The sequence below is a fragment of the Myotis nattereri genome (assembly GCF_964212035.1).
Source record: "Myotis nattereri genome assembly, chromosome: 10".
Classification (NCBI taxonomy): Eukaryota; Metazoa; Chordata; class Mammalia; order Chiroptera; family Vespertilionidae; genus Myotis; species Myotis nattereri.
This window is the reverse complement of record NC_138085.1, coordinates 65,812,316-65,836,754: the sequence shown is the minus strand read 5'-3', so window position 1 is coordinate 65,836,754 and position 24,439 is coordinate 65,812,316. Positions and strand designations below refer to the sequence as shown.

Sequence of the window (24,439 nt, the reverse complement as noted above, 5' to 3'; positions counted from 1 at the left end):
AGTCCGCAGGCCGACGCCCCACCCACCGAGCCAAACCGGCCTCGGCAAGTTATCTTTCACTGTCAAAAAATTATTCTCTTGTTTAAAAAAATGGTTAAGATACCTGTGTCACCATGAATTTAGTAATTCGTTCTGGAAGTCGACTTTTCTCACTGGATAGAATCATTTCCAACATATCTCCATGCAGCTTTTCCATTACTACAAAAACTCGTTCTGGGGTTTCAAACATGCATTCCAGGTTTACAATCCCAGGATGGTGCAAATTCTGAAGAGTTGCAGGATTAATTGTATGCAATACATGGCAAAGGAAGAAAAACAGCTTAGGAAAATAAACAGTAAAGCAAACAAAATAAAAAGTATCACACATTACAATTTTTCCAACTTATGGAAAGCTGATGCACTGAGGCGAAAGAATGTCTCCCCAAGTTGATTATATAATTGCCCTTGTCCATTACTACTTCTTTTCCGTCCCACCTTTTCAGTCTTCTGACACTAACTTTATGCTGTCCATGAATAAGCACCAATTGCCAATCAAATTTTAGCTAATTACACAGAATTCTTTGGGGCAAGTATTTGTGAAGGTCTATGCTCAAGACATGGCTTTGTTTTTAACACTAGAAAGACTGAAATTTAGTATATACCTATATTGCCCAAAAGCAGTCAAAATGACTGCATTGTGAAAGAATAACATCGGAGCACTCTTCACTATGTTCCTTAGCTTTTCCAATAACTCATTTCTATTCGACATTTTTTTCATGAATTTAGGGCGCAAAAGAAATAAAATAAACAACTTATTAGAACAAGTATCACTGCATAAAGATTCGAATAACAAGTACTAGTTTAGCTTATTGAGCAACTGCAACTTATCAAGTATCGACAATTTATTATGTACTTGTATGTTATCATGTGACGGTTATCGAAAAAAAAAAGAAAACTGTTATTTCAATACAGAGCCGAACTGGTCATATAAGAAATTTACTCAATTCAATAATAAGAGTCATAATTTCCCAAGCAGTCAAAATGACTGCTTTTGGGCAATATAGGTATAACACATATATATATACCGGAAATGAAGGAGGGGAGGTAACTACAATTATTAAGAAATGCATTTATATGTTGTACAAAAAGTCACAAAATTCTAAGACATTGTGTCCTTATATACATAATTGTTTTTCTAATTTAAATTAAAAAGCAGTCAAAATGACTTCCTTGGGCAATCTAGTGTTAAGGTAATTATTTACCCAAGTGTTGATTCTCATTATATCATGCGTTGATTTGGTCTTCCCTCATCTAGGCTCAGCATCTTTTTATCTCCATCAACCAATGTTACTTGAGTACTACTATGTTACCAGGGTTGGACAATACAAAGATGAATGTGATACTGTTTCTGCTACTAAAAAAAGCAACCTATCTTACTGGGGGGGGGGGGGGGGGGGGGGGGAGGCGGTCCTCTAAAGCAAACCCGAGAAGTCAACCATGCTCAAAAATGTTCAAATAGCACTTTATTTCTGGGCATAAATCTTAATTCCTCTGCTGGAATTTTAAGATCTTAAAAAAAAATCTAACTTCATTCTCCCAATTCATCTTAAATATGCTCTATGACCCAAATAATTACACTTTTATTAATAGAAATAATATTTTTCTTATGCCTTCTGTCCTTATCATGGGTACCTAATTACACTAAGAGGGCAAACTTTTTTTTTTTTTGTCTATGTGAAGTTGAGCTCCATCTCTAAAATGTTTTTAAATCCACCATCATCTCAATTCCCCTAATATTTATCCCATGGTACCATACTATGTATGTATCTTACTCTGTAGCCTCATTTCCTCCTTAGGGGCAGAGACTGTGTCTTAGTCATTTTAAACCAATGTCTAACTCACGGTTGTTCTTTTTAAAAATGTTTAAGAAAATGAGTAAGAAGCACAAAATATTCTTTGCTAATCAACTTAAAACTACTTAATGTTCCAATTTACTAATTAACTTAAAACACCATAAATCTTCCAAGCAGCAAAATTAAGAAGTGACAAAATCTTGTAAACAGAAGTGAAATAGCCCACAGTGAATAATTAATGACAGTAAGCAGTGAAAAATTCAGAATATCGTAACTTTCTTTGGTCAACCTAGAGTTGGAAGTATGGCTGGCTGTCCCCTATGCTGTAGTTGATTATTAGATCCCCCCCCCCCCCCGCTTTTAAAAACACACACGCACATACAAAAATGGAACTGCGCTGTACCATTATTCTCTCGTAACTTCTGTTTGTTTAAATGTCCTATTTTCTCTGAAGTCTGTTTTGGAAAACTATAATTTCATAGAAAATTAACCATTTTTCTCCAGGTTTTCTAATTTATCTGATAGAATTGTGCAAGGTAGTACTTTAAGATTCCTCCCCCCCCCCCCCCCCCCCCAGTATTTGTGGTTATCTCTTCAATATGTTTTTATATTTTATTTTTTTATTAGGTTGACTATTTTATTGTTAATGCCCCCCCACACACACACATATGCTTTTGGGCATATTTTATTCTTTTTGGTATTAAATTTATTAATTTCATTTTTGTTAATCCCTTCTGCTTTCCTTAAACTCATTGTTTGTTCATTCCTTAACTTCCTGAGTTTGATTCTTAATTTATTTTCATTCTTTCTTGCTTAATATTTCAAGTTAATAAGCTTTTTCTGAGCGATAGTCCAAAACCTCTGATACAGTGTTTTAAATAATTATTTTCTAAATAGTGTTCTGAAATTTTGACTTTGCTCTGATTCAAAAATTAAGATCTTAATATACCGTTTTCAGGTGGTGGGGGCTTTGTTTTTTGATTTTGAAATCTACTTCTAGATATATTGCATGAAAATCAAATAATACTATTCTTTGGATATTTACATTTGAATATGTATATATTCATATGACTGGTTATTTGGTATAGTGTGATTTGTTCTCTTCCACTTTTAACTGCCCTTCAATTCATTTAATGTGTTTTCCCTTGAATTAAATAAATCTTATCAGAGCATGATCCCTTGACTGTCTTCTGAGAAGGTGCCTGGATATCACAATTGTAGATCTCAAAAGAGCCAGCAAAAACCATTCTAGTGGTATCCCTTTCTGCATGCGCCCCTGCTCCATCTCCATTACTTTTGGAAAAATTTCTACCTATTTTGTAGGTCTGAACTCTCTTTTATTATGAAGGACAGAGTATGCTTTACTGTTTACCAGTTTTCTCGTAGCTTTTGGATGACTCCCAAGAAGGGGAAAATGCTGGCTTTATAACACAATATTCAAAATAGAAAGTTCCTGTTTAAGTTTATGATAACGTTTTCGCAGCACCACCCCTTTTCTGCTCAGGCAATAAATAGCCAAAGAAACACTTAACATTACCATATTTCCATGAAATGAAAGTAAAAGTCCCCATGCTTCCCAGATGAGACAATGCTGACAGTGTATGCAGGTATGAATTCTTTTCTGCACATAACTGTATATAATCATATATAGTATACAAATTACATGAGAGAGACATTGATCGGCTGCCTCCTGCACATCCCCTATGAGAATTTATACAAATGGATCATTCCATGCTTCCTTTTAAAAAATTTAGTATGTTCTAAATAATTCCCCACAAAAATACATTTATTCAACAAATAATAAGAGTACTTGCTATGTGCCTAGTACAGGGTAGGTAGTTTGAAATTATCAGTCAACAAAACTGATAAATAACTCGTTTCATGGAGCATCTTCCTGCTAGGTGAGTTTGAGAAAAATTAAGTATAGTTTCTGGCACAAAAGAAGCCATTTACTAAATATAAAAATGTAAATATTTTCTATGAATAATTTGAAGAGAATCTACCACAAACATAGTATTGTATTAAATTTAAGATGACAATATTATATTTGGAAACATGTTACAATTACTTAATTCTATCCCCAACTGGGCAAATTCAAGGAAAATAACCAGAAGGATACACTAATAATGTTTTTACATTGTACATTATCTGGAAATTCCTATTTGTTACCATGATCCAGAGTTGCTAACATAGGGGAAAAGAGGTTCAGTGTTTGTGATCAAAAATGACACCAAGAAATCAAGCTTTAGGAATATATCCTTAATATTTATTTTTTTTGCCTATTAGTTGGACAATGAGAAAGATTCCAAATAAGATATGAAAAAAGATCTCCTAATAATGTAGTCACACCCTAATACAGAGTGTGAAAGCTAATATTTCATTTAGAGTAACTTTCTTTGTAGGAGGCAGCCTTGAAGTGAACACAGGTAGCTTGTAGACCAATCTTTTGATTATCACTCCTCTGAAAAAGAAGTGAGGCAAATGTTATTACTAGTGACCAATAATATAATAAATGTAAAATTAGTTATGTGTTTATAAATTTCTTACCTTCTTCAAGGAACCATAAGTTTAGTGAGTATGTCTTCTTGAACTTCACCCACAGCAAATTGGGCGCTGACAGCTTTAACTATCACATCACACCATGATTTCTAAAATATTGTGCAAAAGCTACACACTGAATTAATAGAAACTTGCATGTTATGTATTAAATATTATATACTATTTTATATGATATTAAATATTAAAAAGATAAAATAAGTATTTATCAGAAAAATTAAATAGATAAAGCTAAATCTTATCCTCTGGGTGACTCCCAAAAGAAGTAAAAATGTTAAAAGAAAATAAAACACACAGTAGCCCGGCCGGTGTTGCTCAGTGGTTGAGTATCAACCCATGCACCAGGAGGCTGCATGTTCAATTCCCAGTCAGGGCACACGCCCTGGTTGCGGGCTGGATCTCCAGAAGGGGATGTGCAGGAGGCAGCTAATCCATGTTTCTCTCTCATTGACGTTTCTATCTCTCTCTCCCTAAAATCAATAAAAACATATTTTTAAAAACATACAGTAATTTATTTTACGGGATTTTAAGTCACTGCCAATATATCTTTAAAAATATACTTTAATGGATTAAGCCATTAATAAGTTAAATCTTTAGACTTTTGAATTAATAAAATAACAACTACTACTGTTAGTAAACAATTTTTTAAATATGTTTTTATTGATTTCAGAGAGAGGAAGGGAGAAGGATAGAGAGCTAGAAACGTCAATGATGTAAGAGAATCATTGATCAGCTGCCTCCTGCACACTCCCTACTGGGGACCGAGCTGGCAACCCAATCCCATGTGCCCTGACTGGGAGTACAACCATGGCCTCCTGGTTCATAGGTCGACACTCAACCACTGAGCAACACCAGCCGGGCTAAAGGTAAATCATTTTTAAGCAGTCTTTATTTTTATAACAATTGCTGTAATAGTCAAGCACCCCATCTGTGAGAATTGGTTGGTACAACAATGATCTAACAAAACGTGGTGATAGGTATTAAGAATAGTATTTTTTAAAAAAGATTTTATTTATGAAAATGTCTTCTAAATAAATTACTACCATAGAGCAAAATAATGGCAGTCTTTGTAACTCTTGGTTTACTGTAATTTAATTTTTTCTTTTTAAAAAAGAACTTAAGGAGTTAATTCAGATGCTCACCACCCTCTCACTAAGCCAAAAGGACATGAGACCAAAACCAAACCAAACAAAATCCCAAATCTTATTCTTATCAGTACATTAAACAGTCTTCGATTAAAAATTAATAAATCAAAAATTAAAACCCCTCAAAAGCAACATTTTTTTTTACCTGTAAAATAGCCACTTCATTACGGAGTTGACTTTCCTGTTTTGTGGGAAATCTCATCTTATCAATTACTTTAATAGCCACATCCCTTCCAGTCTTCCTATGTTTTCCTATTTTTAAAAAAAGTATAGAAAAGAAAGAAGCAAATTGACAGCTCACATGCAATACAAAAGCTTTATCTGAAAGTTGTCCACAGACTGAAATTTATATGAATTTACTCTTATGTTTCTTTTCTTTGGCTCATTTTGTTCTTTCTCCTTCATTCACCTTAATTTTGAGAAATAAATTATTTGACCCTAATAAAGGGAGTTTTATTATTTGAAATGGTAGGAAATTTGAATCAACTTGTTTGATGAAAAATAATCTACCTTATTAAATAAATGATAGTTAACTGGCATTTAGAGACTCTGTCAAGATGGAAACATTGTACCAATGAATTAATTTTATTCTAGGTTCACTGAATCAGCGAGTGATTTAACCACATATTAGGGCAAGCCTGGAGGCTGTAAGGCCAACTAGGAGACTACTGTAATAGTCTTAGCAAGGGATGACAAGGCTTTAACATATCTTTTGTTAAAGCTTATAAAGTACCTTTATGTATATTCAGTTAATATTAACAACCCTGTGAGCTTGCAGATCAGCTTTTATTAGCTCCATTAAACTGATGAAGATACTGAGGCACAGTGAGGTTAAATGACTTTGCCAATATCCTAAGACACAGAGCAAACAGTAGACAAATGGTCTCGTTTGTGTTGGAAAACCAGTAGGACATATACTTCAATAAACAGGCATAACTTCAAACCATTTATTTTTCATACACAAATATGTGTGAGCTACAGAAAGAGATAAAGGCTACTGTGAAACTAATTTTCTTATTCTTTCTGTCACTTAATTGTGACAAGACGTAACAGCTGGCAGATGTTTTAAAATTTCACAATGTTTCTATAGTATGTTCTATATGTAAATGGCTATAGTCACTTACCTCCATAAACGATGCCAAACTGGCCTGAACCGAGCACCTCATCTGCAAAGATCTGGTAAACAGTACTGATGTCCTAGTTAGGAAAAAGTAAGCAGTAAGTATACCTGACGCTTACAAAGCATTATCAACATCTCTGATTCTTCAAACACTTACATACATTTTTGTTTTTATGACATAGGCAACTAATTTTCATAACAATATTTTATGAAACACTGGCTTTGTATGTTCTAGAAAAGTAAGCCAAATTTTCATACTATCACCCTCAATGTGCAAGTATAATGCATTCTCTAAGAAGATCATTGGGAAAAAATGCTTTGAATTAAAAAAAAAAATCTTGCCCTGACTGGTTTGGCTCAGAGGATAGAGCGTCGGCCTGCAGACTGAAGGGTCCCAGGTTTGATTCCGGTCAAGAGCATGTACTTTGGTTGCGGGCACATCCCCAGTAAGAGGTGTGCAGGAGGCAGCTGATCGATGTTTCTCTCTCATTGATGTTTCTAACTCTCTATCCCTCTCCCTTCCTCTCTGTAAAAAAATCAATAAAATACATTTTAAAAAATTAAAAACAAAGTTTTACCATTAAAGAGATTTGCTATCTTTAATTTGAAAACGCGAGCGCGCGCACACACACACACACACTCTCTCTCTCTTAAAAGGTTCATATTATTAAGAGTAGGCTAATTTGGAAAGGCTGATGAAAAGGAAAGTCTGTAACTCAAAAATCCACTCCTCAATTTTATCCCTGCCCTCCCTCCCATTTCCTTCCTTTCTTTTTTTTTAAATAATGGTGGCTGTCAGAAAATTCTTGGGGGTGTGGCACTCTCTAATGCTACTGCTTGTCAGTCAAGGTCACCCTTCGGTTGGGTATGTACTGCAGTCTCCATGATGTTAGGGACTCTATCTTGTTTAGTGTTACATTTCTAGCTAGTGCCTGTCTCATGGTAGTTAGTCAAATAATTTAGTCTCCTAGGCCTCAATTTCTTCATTGGTAAAGTGGGAATAATAACATCTATCTCACAAAACTTCTGAGTAAATTAAATGGGAAATATACAAAGTGTCAAGATTTCCATTGCCTGATACATAAAAACCTGTACAGCTGACCCTTGAACAATGTGGGGTGAGGGGTGCCAACCCCCATGCAGTCAAAAATCAACATATTACCTTTGACTTCCCAAAACTTAACTATTCCTGGCCTTTTGCATATGAGGATTCAACCAACTACAGAATAAAAATACTGTTTTCACTCTGCAATTGGTTGAATCCATGGATGTGAAACCCGAGAATAAGAAAAACAGGTAATTTTTACTTACCACATTTTCCTGGATCTGACAATTAGATACGGAGATACTAGTAGACAAATCTTCTGTAAAATATAATAATGCATGAGAAAAGAACAGAATTGTTAGTATATGACTTAAAAATATTAATTATTTACTAATATATGAATGCTCACAGTATATTAAATTTAAATCACTGGCTAACTTTCAGCTAATATAATGTAATTACATTTGTTAAAAAAAAATTTTACACATGCAACACTAATCCAGGAAGAGGAAACTGGTTCAGTCATATATGATACATCCATATAAAGTAATACTATCTAAACCTTTGATAGTGTAGAGCCGTAAGTACTAAATCAGAAAACTATCCATGACATATCAAGTGAAAAAAAGGTAAGTTGTAGGATGGCAGCAATTAAATTAAAAACAAACAAAAAATACGATTGCTTCCTGTGAATGAAAGAGCTGGGTTTGGGAAACAAAGATTTTATAGCCTTTATACACTTCTATAACTGTATTTTTTAAAACATAAAAGGCATATGCATTACTTTAATATAAAAATTGAAAATTAGGTAAATCTATATACTGACATTGAAACACATCTGATGTATATTAAATAGGGGATAAAGTTATAAAAAGAACAGAGAGTATGACCACATTTTTGGTAAAAATAAAAATATGACAATACTAGTGACCCGGTGCACGGATTTGTGCACACTGGAAGGAAATTAATTAGAAGGTGGTCAGCAGGGCGGGACTGGGTGAGACAGATGGACATGCCCTGGAGCCAACCTCCCGGGCTTGAAGGGTGTCTGTGGAGTGAGTGGGGTCCCTCGGACTGGTTTTGCGGGGATTGGGCAGAAACTGGGAAGTGGGCCAAAACCCGCTCTCCGACATCCCTTGAAGGGTCCCGGAGTGCAAGAGGGCACTCTGCAAAGTTGCTGTCGTACAGGGTGTGGAACGCAAACCCAAGTGTGCAGTAAACCAGATTCGGGGTGACAGTGCCCCAATAACAACATAACCCATAGCCGAAGGTGGAATCACGTGGCCCCACAAGGAATCAGGCTCCTTCCTTTATGGTTTCGGGGTGTGTCACCCGAGAACCACCGCTGCCCAGTCACTGCAGCTCAGCAGCTCCTGTATTGAGCATCTGCCACCTGGTGGTCAGTGCATGTCATAGCTACTGGTCGGACGATCGGACACTTGGCATATCAGCCTTTTATACATATACATATATATATACATACATACATATAGATAGATAGATAGAGTAATATAGGTACCCCTTCCCCCAATCTCTTCTCAAACCAATAAATATACACTAAACTATTAATAATAGTTTTCTGAGGGGGGGAGGTATAGAATTGGGAATGGGGAGATGTTTTATGTATATAGCGAGTACTTTATCATTTTACATAGTTCTACAAAGTTTAAATGTTTGCATTACTTTGAGAATAAAAATAAGAAATTAACAAGAAAAAGAGAAAGGGAAACACGGAAGTAAGCAAGGGACCAGATATGAAACATCTAAATCTTTGGAGATAACTCAAAGAAACAAGATAGAAAATTTCCTTAATATCTCAAATATAAAAATTCATTAACAAGGAAATGTAAATAAACTATACATCAAAAGTAATGTGACTGTCAAAAACTCCATTTTAGTCAATTTAAAAATATTTCAGCTTGGCTGGCATGGCTCAGTGGTTGAGCGTCAACCTATGAACAAGGAGGAGGTCAGGGTTCGATTACTGGTCAGGGCACATGCCCAGGTTGCGGGCTAGATCCCAGTAGGGGGCATGCAAGAGGCAACCAATCAATGATTCTGTCTCATCACTGATGTTTCTCTCTCTCTCTCTCTCTCTCTCTCTCTCTCTCTCTCTCTCTCTCTCTCCTCCCTCCCTCCCTCCCTCCCTCCCTCTCCTTTCCTCTCTGAAATCAATAAAAACGTATTTTAAAAAATATTTCAGCCGAAACCGGTTTGGCTCAGTGGATAGAGCGTCGGCCTGCGGACTGAGGGGTCCCAGGTTCGATTCCGGTCAAGGGCATGTACCTGGGTTGCGGGCACATCCCCGATGGGGGATGTGCAAGAGGCAGCTGATCGATGTTTCTCTCTCATCGATGTTTCTAACTCTCTCTATCTCTCTCCCTTCCTCTCTGTGAAAAATCAACAAAATATATTAAAAAAAAAAATTTCAAATGTTGAATATTAATGAAACAAAAAAAGTACAGCATCCACAAAATTCCCAGTTTAAATCAATATGTATTTTGTTTCAAAGGCCTCCACTATCTAACCCCATCCAGTTTTAATTTCTATTGCTTCCCAGGAGAACTCTGCTCCAGATAGGTTGTTAAAGGAATAGCAACAGCAGCAGCAACACAGTAATATATCACTAATGTGTCAGAAACTGCTAAGTGCATAAAGAGCATTTATTATTCCCACTTCAGAGAAATGTAGAGGCCAAGATCACATTGCTAGAAGTGGCAGAACTGGAGTTTTGTTGTCACTTTTAACCTCTCCCCAATTCTGCTTTTAGGAACCCTTAACCCTAGGGGGCCTGTCCATGTTTGGGCTTGAGAAGGTCCCTAAGTCCAATTATAATAACATTTGTGTGCATGTACCTGTATTATATTGGGGGAAAGGTCCATGATTTTCATTCAAATATATTACAGTTCTACCAAAATCCCTCCAAACTTAAGGAGCACTGTGAATATACATCTATTCACTGTCTAATAATCAATATTAGACACCAAACATGTTCATGGACTTTACCCTTGTCCTTTTGATCACACTTGTCTCCTCAACTAGAGAATACTACCCCATTCACCTCTTTCATTTAGCCCTGCCTACCCTAAGATCCAAGCTCAAGGTCCAAATCAGGTTTTTCTACCATGAAGTCTCTATTTACTCTTCCATTCCATATTTGAGTTCCTCAAGTAATGCAGTACTCATTTTTGCACTCTACTGCTTTATGTACCATCTAACACTTGTGTACATGTCTTATCTCCTTAAATAGCTTTTAAAATTCCTGGTTTTCTTTTGTAATCTAGCTCAGGGTCTAGCATAATGCCAAGAATAGCTACACAAAATACAGCTGATCTGAAAAAAAAACTTAATTTAGAAACAGGTTGATATGTTTCAACTGAAATATACCGTATTTCTCTAATAAGTGAATTATGTTTCCCCATAAATAACATAATGCCAATGGAGGGAAAGTGCCATTATAATATGGCTTTCTGATTAAGTGTTCACTCAAACCTTTATCAAATTTTGTTGGTGCAAAGGACATGTTTCAGTAACTTTTTAATATTTCTGCATGTTTTAATGCAGTTAAAAGAAATACAACATTTCTGACTTCAGAGTTGAGTGTGATGTGAACCATAACCCTTTTGCAGTGGTTCTCAAGCTTCTGGCCCTTTAAATACAGTTCCTCATGTTGTGACCCAACCATAAAATTATATTCGTTGCTACTTCATAATTGTAATGTTGCTACTTTATGAATCGTAATGTAAATATCTAATATGCAGGATGGTCTTAGGTGACCCCTGTGAAAGGGTCATCGACCGCCAAAGGGGTCGCGACCCACAGGTTGAGAACCGCTGCTTTAGAGCCTGTTATATCCCACCATGAAGCAAAATACTAATACCAGTAGTTAATCCAATGAGAATTCATGGATGCTAAACACGTCTGTATATCTTACAGGTTCTTCTTCATTTAATACTGACAACCCTAAAAAGAAGGTACTATTATAGAGAGGTACAGTATTTGTCTAAGACCACATAGCAAGGTAGCCAAGCCAGGATTTAAACGTAGGGAGACTGACCCTAGAGCCTAGCTCTAGGGGACTGTATGTATACACTATAACCAGAGTAACTGTATAAAAGAGTTAACTAATGGTATTGGTTACACCAGACAAAGCTTAAAATGAGCATTAAAATATATACAGAAAACATGATCACACGACAAAATACTTAAGAACCAAAAGGGGGAGGGGGAAGCCATCAACAAGCTTATTGCTTACTGTGATCTTTCCCTTGCCCAGGAGAAGTGCAAATACTGGCTTGAGGGGTAACAGGCATGAGAGCCTGGCGAATTGCTTTTTCCCAGCTCTGTGCTACATCAAGTCCAATTCCAGTGGCAGCAAGAACAGGATTGTGGGAGCCATCCCCATTGTTCTCACCAACAAAGTATACCATAGTATCAGTGATGATTTCAAAACAGTGTGGGTTGCTGCCTTGTGAAATATTTGTGAAATCTTGTGGCGAAGATATGCGTAGAATTTCTGAAAGTGGAATTTCCTGAAGTAAAAAATTAAGCATTAGAAAATACAAAACTTCTTTGTTTTTATTTTTAGTACACTAAACAATCAGTTATGCATTTCTAATAAACGTTATTAAGATGAACACAAGTATGTGGCCCATGGAACACACAGTCAAGTCTTATGACAGTATCTTCCTTGAATGATCTGCATGTCCAGTGAGGCACAGGCAAAACATGGAGTGTAACTATCAGTGATTCAGGCCTACTGCAAGTCATTACAATCTAAGGAAAGAGAGAAGTTAGGAAGCCAACCACCATTATATTCAATACTTTCCAACTGTCATTAAATCAACTCAACAACTACTTCACTACCTGCTGTGGTTTGCAATACAGGGTGGGGCAAAATTAGATTTACAGTTGTTCATATGGAAAATAATACATGAATTAATAATACAAGAATAAATTCTGTGTTTCACATACAACTGTACGTGAAACCTATTTTTTGCCTCATCTTTATGTCCCCAAAAGGAGTACCTAGCAGAAATAAGAGCAGCAAATTCGAATGTCAGTATAAGTTGTTTAAGCACCCCATTTGGTTCTGTCCATACTGTAACAATCATTTATATTTAGTCCACTTTATAAGGCAAAAAAAATTATTAAACCCCCCCACCCAACTAACTTTAAGTCAATTGTTTCCACTCTCTTTCTTACTGATACAACTGCCACACTTACAATCTCGTTATTGTCAGTCAGTGACATGGCAAAATGCAGAGCAAACCCAGCAAAGAATACTATACAAAGTATATGAGGAGACAAAAGCAGCATCTGAGAATTGGGACCGCGGGTAAAATGGAAGGTGAGAGAAACACTGACTCAATACCATGTTGGCCTGTTCTGTACAGGCCACGATCATGTGAGTTTCTAAACAGTTTAATCTAAGTCATAAGACCAGAAGTAAAGCAGCAGCAACCTGACAGGCAAACCAAAAACAGAAGCCACAACAGAAAGATACCCTTTGGCAGCAGAACTGTTGTGGGCGGTGACATGGACAGGTGGGGGACAGGCCCTTCAACAAGGAACTGAACAGTGACTTCTATAAACTATATTAGGCAGAGTCAGAATAAGTATATTACAATATAACGGTTAATGAGTATTATTTAGATATATTTGGAAAAGATATAATCTTTTAATGTATGTATTTTTAAAATATAAAATCTTTACCTTATAATACTTTGATCCAGATTCATTTTGAAACAATGTTAGACATTTGCTGTCAAGTCTCCAATAATGCCTCTTTCTCTATAAAATAAAGAATATAAAACTGTGAAGTTCAAAAATAATGATTCCTCCAAAGCATTTTTCCTTTTCCTTTCATTTCTATTCATACATTTGTACTATTTAATAGGTTTAAAATTCATGAGGTTCAAAATTCTGAAAACATATAAAAGATGTACAGTAAATCCTTGATAAAACTGACTAATTCAGACAAGGAGTATCTGGTAAAGCCAAAAGTCCATTATATAATAAAGTAAGCTTTCCGAATGTGTATGTTAAAAAATTGACAAATTCATTTACCTCTTTTTACTTATGTAGACATGTTTGTGTAATTAAAATTAAAAGTATGTACGAAAAGTTTAATTTCACATAAAAGTTTTCTGTATGTATAACTGTAATTTAAAGTTTATACTGAATAGGTCTAGGAAATGCGTGCATTCATTAGTCACCTTGAGTAAACAAATGTACACAGCTGGGGCATGGCTTATTGCACATGGGAACATAGGCTGGCACATATTAAAACTGCTGCAGAAAGTCACGCCACAGGACAACAGAACCAATTACCACATGCGATGTGGAGTGATCACATGCTAATTATTTGCTGAACACTGTTTACGAGTGGCAACTCTTGGATTTAAATATGTAGACTATAGTTGTAGATATGTAACATTTATTTATGTTGGTGAAATTGCTACAGTCTTTTTTCCAACATATGGCCTATTCAACTAAAATTTGTTATAAATAACAGTGAATTAATAACAAAAAATATAACCTGTTAATTTAATTGTATGCAAATTTTGGTTAAAAGTATTTTAAAATTAATAGGGAGTTATTTTCACAAATGACATATGGACTGGAAATTATGTCCGTTAAATCCAAAGTCTGTTAAATTGAGGTCCACGAAATCAAGGTTTACTCTATAGTGAAAAGTATACTCCCACCGTCGCTCATATACTGCTCCTACCCTTATGTATATGCAGCAATGTTACCAGGCTTTGGAAATCCTTTTAGAGAATTTTATACATGCACATGCAAATACATGTGCATTACACACACAGATATGTAATTTACCTACAGGCTAAATTTCTAAAGATTGGCTTGCTGGGTCATAAGGTATGCACACATGTAATTTTGCTTAACATTTGACCCAATTTAAAGGCTAATCAGCAACATGAGTACTTGTTTACTCACATCTTCACAAATGCAGTATGTTACCAAACTTTTTGGTCTTTGCTATACTGATAAAAACTGGCATTCATTGAAATTTTAAATTGTATTTTTAGATCGAGCTCTTATGTTTAAGAGTTATTTGTATTTCCTTGTCGGTGAACCCTGTTCATTGGCTTTTCACTTAGGAATACGTATTTAGGGTTCCTCCATGTCTTTCCACGGCTTGGAAGCTCACTGCTTTTTCAGTCTGTGTAGTATTTCATTGTCTGGATGTACCAGTTTACTTATCATTCACCTACTGAAGGTCACTTGCTTGCTTCCAAGTTTTGGCAATTATAAATAAAGGTACTATAAATATCCATATGCAGGTTTTTATATGGACATAAGTTTTCATTTTAAGGGGCTGTAAAGTAAGTGTCTGTTGCTCTTTATCAGGGGTGGGGAACGTCTAGCCCGTGGACCATATAAAGCCCACCAAATCATTTGGTCTGGTCCTGTCAAGGCATTAGGAGTGGGTTAAGTAAATATTTCACCAAATATAGCAGGCTAATTTTTAATTGGTAATTTTGTATGGCCTACAAATGATGTTATAAATATCCAAATGGCCCTTGGCAGAAAAATGGTTCCCAACCCCTGCTTTATATCCTCACCAGCATTTGGTTTATCAGTGTTCTAGATTTTAACCACTCCACTAGGTGTATAGTGGTACCTTGCTGTTTTAAGTTTTATTTTTCTGATGACATATAATGTAGAGAATCTTTTCATGTGCTTATTTGCCATCTGTGTACCTTCGTTGGTGAGGTATATGTGAATGTCCTGGGCCCATTTTTTTTTTTTTTTTTTTTTTTTGCACAGGAAAACACATTTATTTCCAGACATTTCACATGTACCGGTACAGTGACTCAGGGGACACTGTTTCTCTCCAAATCCTGAGCAAGCCAATATGCAGGAAGGTTTCCCTGTATACTTTTCGGTTTCTTTGTCCCCCAAATATGGGATGGAACTTTGGGACCTTTCCTGGGCTTTGCAAAAAGCCCCGTGTGTTGGGCTGGGGGCTGTAAGACCACATCTAATGGCCTGGCTTGGCGCTAGTGCTGATAACTCTGTCTGGGGGTTGTGTATTGTTCATGGTTTATGGCCTCTCTAAAATGGGAGTAGTTTTTAGCTAAACACGTCTTGCAGGACCAGATAATTAAAGAAGAGACAGTGACTAGACTATAGGCTAACAAGAATATGCATTAGGTTACTGGCACAGATTCAGATTTGCTAGCCGCCAAAAATGCTGGGCCCATTTTTTAATCGCATTTTCTTTCTCTTGAGTTTTAAGAGTTTTTTGCATATTTTGGAGAATAGCTGTTTATCACGTATCTCTTTTGCAAATATTTTCTTCTAGTTTGTGGCTTGTCTTTCCATTCTCTTGACATTGTCTTTTATAGAAGTTTTTAATTGAAATTAAGTTCAGCTTATCAATTATTTCTTGCATAGGTTATGCATTTGGTGTTTGTTGCAAAGAGTTATGCAAAGTGTCTATCCTTAGACCCTTTCTGAATCTTTACTGCTCCACCAGTTTGTAAGACAGTACCTTAAGCATTCTGCCTTTTAAAAATTCTTTACAAGTATCTCATTCTCATTTTGATTTAAAAATGCACAAAATAAAGCACGTAACAGATGCACTATCATATTTAAATGCCTGTGATTACTGACCAAGGTGTCCCTGCTGGTGTAATGGACCATCCATCCTTCCTTCACCATCGTGCTGCTCTTCCTCTTTGTGTGCTTGATGGATTGCACGACCCTCATTAGCGGAATATTATTGCTTGTTGATGGACTAAAAAATATTTAATATTTATGATAAATATTGATATTTTCAATTTTTAAAAGTCATATACATAAGCAAGTCTTTTTTAAAGATGATAAGACAAACAATGGCTTAAGAAGAAAATAAATGGCCGAAACCGGTTTGGCTCAGTGGATAGAGCGTCGGCCTGCAGACTGAAAGGTCCCAGGTTCGATTCCGGTCAAGGGCATGTACCTGGGTTGAGGGCACATCCCCAGTAGGAGATGTGCAGGAGGCAGCTGATCGATGTTTCTCTCTCATCGATGTTTCTAACTCTCTATCTCTCTCCCTTCCTCTCTGTAAAAAATCAATAAAATATATTTAAAAAAAAAAAGAAGAAGAAAATAAATGTTTCCTGTTAGGCTGATACACAGTTGACCTATAAAAGATTATGATAACACTAAAGTCCTCATTATTTGTCATAAATATTTTCCAGAGATCACAAAACATAAGAAAACGAGGAACAGATCAGAAAGAATCCTCTCCAATTGGAAAATATGGAGCCTGAGAAATGGTCCCATTTGGGATTGCTGTTGAAAAAGCTTCCAGCCGTAGGTAACATGGTAAGTTAGTAAATTCACAACCAGGCAAAAGACAAGTATACCTATACGCAAATTCTCATGGTTCAAAAGTCAAATTTCATTGTTCATGTTGTTGTACTTCTAGTAGAAGAAACTGGAAAGAAAATTATTTAAAGGTATTAAGAAAATAAATAATGTAATGAGTCAAATTGGTTAACACTGAAACATAGGCTAGAAACAGTGTGGCTGGAAAAAAAAAGCAATTTTGGGGGTGTGTATAAAAAAAAACACTGTTTTTGAATTTGAGTCTCAAAGAGTTAAAAAACACTTTCTCTTAAAATTATGAAATATTCATGCTTAAGAAACTAAGTTCTTTCAATAGTCTCTAAATTGGGTAAATATGCCCTAACCGGGTTGGCTCAGTGGCTAGAGCGTCGGCCTGCGGACTCAAGGGTCCCAGGTTCAATTCCAGTCAAGGGCATGTACCTTGGTTGCAGGCACATCCCCAGTTGGGAGTGTGCAGGAGGCAGCTGATCGATGTTTCTCTCTCGATGTTTCTAACTCTCTCTCCCTCTCCCTTCCTTTCTGTAAAAAATCAATAAAATATATTTAAAAAAATAAATTGGGTAAATAAGTTTTAGTTAATAATGATTATGATAAGACCTGTATTTAAGGATAAGCCAAATTGAATAAATGACAACTCTGCCACATAAGATTGATAAATGACCCATTTCCTTTAAATATCTCTTTGTTGCCAATGAAAAATAAAACCTGCCAAAACGGCAATATTCTACTATGAAGTAGTACATCCTTATAGGGCTGTATATACAAAATACTGAATTCCTGTTAACAGAGGAGATATTTACGAGGTTTATAATCAAATAGCATTTTTACAAAGTGCTAAAAGTCAGATTAATGTGGTAGTATGAAAACTACCCCCAAATTCAGCACTAACATTTTTGTGTAACAGTCTCAGGCATATATTCTTACCATGTATAACATCGGGCAACCTACTTGCATGAAGGCTGTGAAACTGGTTGCTTTAACTCAGAGGTGGGGAACCTTTTTTCTGCCAATGGCCATTTGGATATTTATAATATCATTCGAGGGCCATACAAAATTATCAACATAAAAATTAGCCTGCTATATTTGGCCAAACATTTAATTAACTCACCCCGAACGCCTTGGCAGAGCCAAACCCAATGATTTTGCAGGCCTTATAGGGCCCTCGGGCCAGACATTCCCCACCCCTGCTAACCTGGTGGTTTAATGCTGGCACTTTGTGAGCGCTGCTCCACAGCTCGGTATCACATCTAGACTATATTTAAATAAAGCACTTTTGTCTTTAAGAAAACAGAATTCTCATATCTATCTATCTTGAGTGGATGGTAAGAGTAATTTATTTCAGAAATACTGTAGTGCATGTAAAAGAATAAGCCACAATTTAATTAGATTTTAAATTACATTTTTATTCCACTTAAAGAGATTAAGTGGAGCAAGTACAGCTCCGTTTTTCTTCATTAACAGGGCTCCTGGACCTACCTTGCCTTTGGAAAAGGCTTGCAATACCTAAACATGTATTACCTGATTGTTTTCACAGCTTCTTCATCTCTTTCCACATCAAGATCAGATGGATCGAGGAAGAACATTTTATCTTCTGGGGGAGAGGGTTCTTCCATGTCATCCAAACCCCTACTACCATCACTGTTCATGTCACTACTGTCAATATCCATTGGTATATCTGACTCTGTTCCCAGACTGGAAGGTTCTGGCAAAATTTTAAATGAATTACAGAGTTTTATACTATGGGATATCAACACATCCAAACAGAAACAATATATTAAATGTGGAAAAAAAGTTTTAAAACTCTTTAAATAATCAGTAAAATTTGAAAGATGCTCAAATTAATCAGTATACAGATAATATACATTAAAATAAATATAAATAGTATTTCATATCCATTTGACAACAGTTGTAAAAGTGAAAAAAATTCATGAAAAGATTTCAGTAATGTAGAAAAATTAGAAAATCGATCATGCTCTGCCAATGATGTAAACAGCAAGCTTAGAAAACATGCCTGAAGAGAAAATGTTAAACTCTTAAGGAGCTGTAAAATTTCACCCTTCTCTTTTCCTCCTACAAAACCACTTACATTCAATTTTTACCAGTCACGGAAATGTTAAAGAAAAGTTATGCTGAAAGTTTAGAGTCATTACTCCTTCCTTCCAAAAATGGTAATCACTTCATTAATAGTCTTGAAAAGAGAAAAAAAAAAAAGGCATAAAAGGGGAAATGCCTAGCTAATGATTACTTGATGGAGAAAGAGACAGTGAGGCTGTACAATGTGTCCTAATAACTATGGACTAAGAAGCCAGACCATATGGATTCAAATCCCAACTCTACCACTTATTGGTTGTATTTCATGGGCAAATCATTTAATATCTTTGTGCCTAAGTTAACTCATTTGTAAATATTTAACATCAAGGGTTGTTCTTAAGTTTAAATTTCAATGTGTAAAGAGCTTAGAACAGTACCTGGCACATAGTAAACAGTGAATAAATGTTAGAACTATGAAATAGTTCTAGGGATAACAACAGGGTTTTAAAGTAAGTCTTTTTATGTCTAAAGATGAAAGAAGATATGCAGCACTATTAGCTATATTAGACTCTAAAGTGGTAGGTGGTTAAAGGAAAGATGGGAAGGTATAATTACTAATAAAAGTACACCATTACTGATCTCTGCATCTTGCTTGATTATTAAACCAGAAAAAAAGGTCAGTTAAAAACACAGAATAAAATATGCAAATATAACCATATACAAAGATAATAAACAAAAGAATTGTGACCTTTTCCAATCTTTTATAAAAATTAAGAAAAAGAATTTTACCTCCATTGAAGGTAACCTCTCCAAGGCAGTCTCTTGGCACTTTTGATGCACAGCGTTTATGGCAGTTGAATTTGCAATCTAAAATAACAATATTCAGCTTATTAATTTATGTAAAAAGTTAGGCAATATCAGATATGACTCGAGTATTAGAAATGACAATGATGATAAAATTAAGTTTTCCTCTACTAAGAACTCAGGTCTTGGACCAAAGGTCTAGTTTCAAATTCTGAGGCCAACTCTTAACAATTTAACTCCTCAGGGCTCAGTTTATCTGTAAAATAAAGTTAACATGTTGCTGGCAAGTCCATGTTTCCTTCTCTTACCTCACATTCCTTTCCAATACATGTTAGGCCTTACTTCTTAATTAATTTCTAATTATTAGGTCCTAGTGCATATGCAGAAAAGAGACTAAGATTTGACAACCAGTTATTGGGAATCAGTGAGGGCCTTCCCATACAACTTTGTAAGGAAGAACTGAGCTTCTCATGTATGAGGTCTCCCACTTATACATAACTAGAGGCCCGGTGCATGAATTTGTGCACAGGCAGTCCCTAGGCCTGGCCTGTGATCAGGGCCATCTTCCCCTGCTGCCTGCAGCCGGCCCCCCCCCCCCCCCGCCCCCTACCCCCAGTTCCCAATCACCATTAGGTGATCAGAGCCTGCTGGCTGGGGGAGGGACCAAGAGGTTGGCATTAAGCCTGCTCCCTGGCCCTGCCCCCCACCCCAGTTCCCCGTTTGCCATTGGTTGATCGGAGCCTGCCGGCCAGGGAAAGGGACCAAGAGGTGGTCAGTGCGCCTCATAGTGACTGGCTATCTGAGGCTTGCGTGCCTCGGGCCGGCCCTGGCCGGCTGGGGGGCTGAGGGGACTGGGCGCCACCATCTTGTGGCTGTGGGTGCTGCCAATCTTTGAGGGCGTGGCAATTAGCATATTCCCTCCTTATTGGTTGTGGGCGCTGCCATCTTTGCAACAGTGAGAGGGTCAATTAGCATATTACCCTTTTATTATATAGGATGTTTCTTTCAGCCTATAAGAACTTCAGTTGATAGCACTGCAGATCACTGTCAGGTACAAGTGGCTCGATACTACTCTGTAACTCAGTGGTTCTCAAACTGTGATCCCAGACCAACAACATAAGCATCATTTGAGAACCTGTTAGAAATGCAAACTCTTGGGTCCCACTCGACCTACTACATCAGCAGCTCTGAGAGTGGGGGCTGAGAAATGTGTGTTTTAATAACCTCTTTAGGTGACACTAAAATTGAAACCCACTGTTATAACTACTGTATAACACCACCTTAGAAATACATCTATCAGCAATACCTGGGTAAAAATAATTTCAAGTCCCGACTTAAAAAAGAAAAAGCCCCACAAAATTAATAATTTAGTGGATAATAAAATTTCATCATATAACACTGTCCTTTTATAAAACAGAGGCTCTCCCCCTGTGGGAGCACACTGACCACCAGGGGGCAGCTCCTGCATTGACCATCTGCCGCTTGGAGGTCAGTGCACATCATAGCGACTGGTTGTTCCGCCATTTGGTGGTTTGCATATTAGCCTTTTATTATATAGGATATGCTCTGAAGTTGCCTTGCAGTTTTAATATAACAAAGTAAAAAATTAAAAGAAGTGAATAAATGAATAACTGTTCTTGGAATTGTATTTTTTCCTCAAATAACCCAGCATAAATGTTTTATATTTTCTTAGCTTGAAAAATGAATGAAAATGATAACTATTTTACTTTTTAAGCATCTTAATTCATATTATAAAAATACTAGGCTCTGGCCAGTGTTGCTCAGTTGGTTGAGTATAGTCGGTGCACCAAAAGGTCTTGGCTTCGATTCCCGGTCAGGGCACATACCCAGGTTTTGGGTTTGATCCCCGATTGGGATGTGTACAGGAGGCAACCAATCAATGCTTCTCTCTCGAATCAATGTTTCTCTCTCTCTCTCCCTTTGGCTCCCTTCCTCTCTTTCTAGAATCAATGAAAAAAACATATCCTTGGGTAAGGATAAAAAATAAATAATAATAAAAAATATAAGAATCACTGAAATTTTGGTGGTTTTTGATTGATAATCAAAATAACTAGAAATATAACCTACTACTTTCTGAAACAATATAATCACAAACATTGTTCTTTTAGAGCTCTGAGAAGTTAAACTAATAATCCAGTGGCAGAGTTAACTGGTCACTTCAAAGTTCATGAACCTACATATTTATTTCAGTTCCTCTACAAAATATTGGTTTTAGAATGTATCTGTTCTGCTGAGCAGAGCAGCACTATTTTACTACCTTTTCTAAGATTATCTGCTGGCTAGAATTTGTACATCTGTTATTAATGTTCTTTCCCAAAACATTCCTTAATGGCTGCTTGCCAATACACTTTAGTGTTGATATTTTAAAGTATTAACATATATTAAATCATATTCAAAACTAAGCTGTTGAAATAAAATTTCAACATGTAATTATGCCTGCCTGATGCTTATTAAATACTTGACAACAATTATACAACCTGTTTTCTATTTGATGCTCTCCTATGCTGTCATATTGTTACCAAGAAAATTTTCTTTTCTTACATACTTGTTAAATTTATACACAATTATTTGATTGTGTGTTGTAAACAGGATTTATTATTGCAAAGACCTCAAACATAATGTTTATTTAGATAAAACTGATTTGTTCAGTTCCACAAATACTTCTATTATATAAAAAAAGTATGGTACCAAGAACTGTTAAAATAATCACATGAAAAATAAGTACATAAGATTTTAGAAAGATTACTTGTCATATCCTGGCTTAATGACTAATAACACATTCAAACTCTCTGTTTTGGTTTTCACAGTATTGTACAGCATTGCTGAGAGATATGAGATTTTTTAAAAAGATAAAATCATTTTAGGAAACATAAAAACATTATATAATTATACAGGAAAAATTATTCCATTATTCTATTAAAACCCTGGTTCATTAACAGATGTTTTTGGAATACTATGATAGTGTTTTGGGTTAGTATCCAAATATGGTGGCTCCTATTATAAGTGGCTTCTACTATATTCCACCTATTTTCAGGAATAGCAGTTTTTGTACCACTCTTCTTAATAAAAATAACTAAACTCTTGTAGTATGTGTGTATGAATATTTAATGAAAAAAGAAAATCATTACTTTACATCTTATCTGTTTCTGGAATTAGAAAGACTTAAGCTCAAATATCAGCTTACCTGCTTACTAACTGTTCTGTACTGGCAAGTGTTAAGCAGCCATATCTTAGAGATCCAAAGTCTAGTTTTCCTGTTTATATTTTAATTTTTCTCTAGCACAGCTCCTGGTACATGGTACACATATTTTAGATAGTAGTAGTAGTTAATATGTGTATCTTCTTTCTTTTTTAAGTTAACAATTATGAGACCAATTTCTTTGCTTAATGCTTCTAAATATAAATATTTTAAACCTATATTTGCTAATAAAGACAGATATAAATTTTACTTAAGAAAAACATCCAATCCTACCTTTACATTGCATTCCTTGGCGAAAGAGGCCTTTCAGTAACCGCTTGCAATATTGACATATTGTGGGACGGGTATAAGAGTGAACAGCAAATGTGTGCGGAACTTTTACTCTGCACATTACCATCTTTTCCATCCAGATTGGGCGACCACTCCAAGAAGGAATTCTCTTACTTGGTTCTTGGTGAACATGTGACTAAAACATAAGTAATTTCCATAAGCATAAGTCAATATTAAAAAAATATATTAAGAGCTGGGTTTGACCACAAAAGTCATTTTTTTTTTAAACAATACAGCCCAAACTCTAAAAATGTGGATCTCAGCAGTTTGCTTTGGAAGCTTAACTGGCCAACTCTTGGAAGGAAAAAACAGCAAAATTTCTTTGCTATTTATGATATTTTAAAAAAGGGTATTTTCATCCTCACATACACAGATTCACTGGTTAGTTATTTTTTGCCAGGCACACATGGCATTTTTCAAATAAAACACAAAAGCCTTAAAGTCGATTTATAACAGATGTTCAAATCCCTCCAAAAATCTTACCAAGGAATTAATCACGGGAAAAGCAAATAAATACAGAAAGTGTTATTGCTATTCATGTTAAATTATGGAACACAATGTCTGAAAATATTTCAAAACAAATTATTTTTTCAAATTTATTTTAATACTAAAATATGTGTGTAAAGATTTAATTAAAAATGATATACATAATGGCAGATATAAACCTAATTAAAACAACTTTACTTCCAGTAATTATCCTTTACAAAGTTCCTTGATATTTAAAATGTTTTCCAGTTATTTACACTTTTTCTTTTTTTGAGCAAGAAAAATTAGAGGAGGAGCTGATTAAAAATTTTTGTGTAACCTGAGGAATAAGTGGATTTTTGCAACTATAGCTCTTTCTATATATTTAAAAGAAATAATCATATTAAATTATATGTCAGTTCAATGTGGCTCATTCCATTCATTCAATGTTCATTGATTACTACAGGCCAGGCCTGATACTATGTATGGGGATGTAAAAATGAATATAGTCCATGTTTTCAAGCACAA

At 35.7% G+C, this 24,439-nt stretch overlaps 1 protein-coding gene across 1 annotated transcript in view; it reads right to left on the bottom strand.

Annotated features, from left to right (window-relative positions):
- Positions 1-24,439, bottom strand: part of PRKD3 (protein kinase D3) — a 67,394-nt gene that overhangs the window by 12,681 nt on the left and 30,274 nt on the right. Inside the window, exons 6-15 of the mRNA XM_081100962.1 lie at positions 23,390-23,582; positions 19,882-19,959; positions 18,580-18,763; positions 16,342-16,465; positions 13,414-13,491; positions 11,954-12,230; positions 7,965-8,017; positions 6,658-6,730; positions 5,679-5,785; positions 104-265 (exon numbers count right to left, since the gene is read on the bottom strand). Coding sequence (XP_080957088.1) covers positions 104-265; positions 5,679-5,785; positions 6,658-6,730; positions 7,965-8,017; positions 11,954-12,230; positions 13,414-13,491; positions 16,342-16,465; positions 18,580-18,763; positions 19,882-19,959; positions 23,390-23,582 — 1,329 coding nt within the window. The remainder of the gene's footprint in view (positions 1-103; positions 266-5,678; positions 5,786-6,657; positions 6,731-7,964; positions 8,018-11,953; positions 12,231-13,413; positions 13,492-16,341; positions 16,466-18,579; positions 18,764-19,881; positions 19,960-23,389; positions 23,583-24,439) is intronic.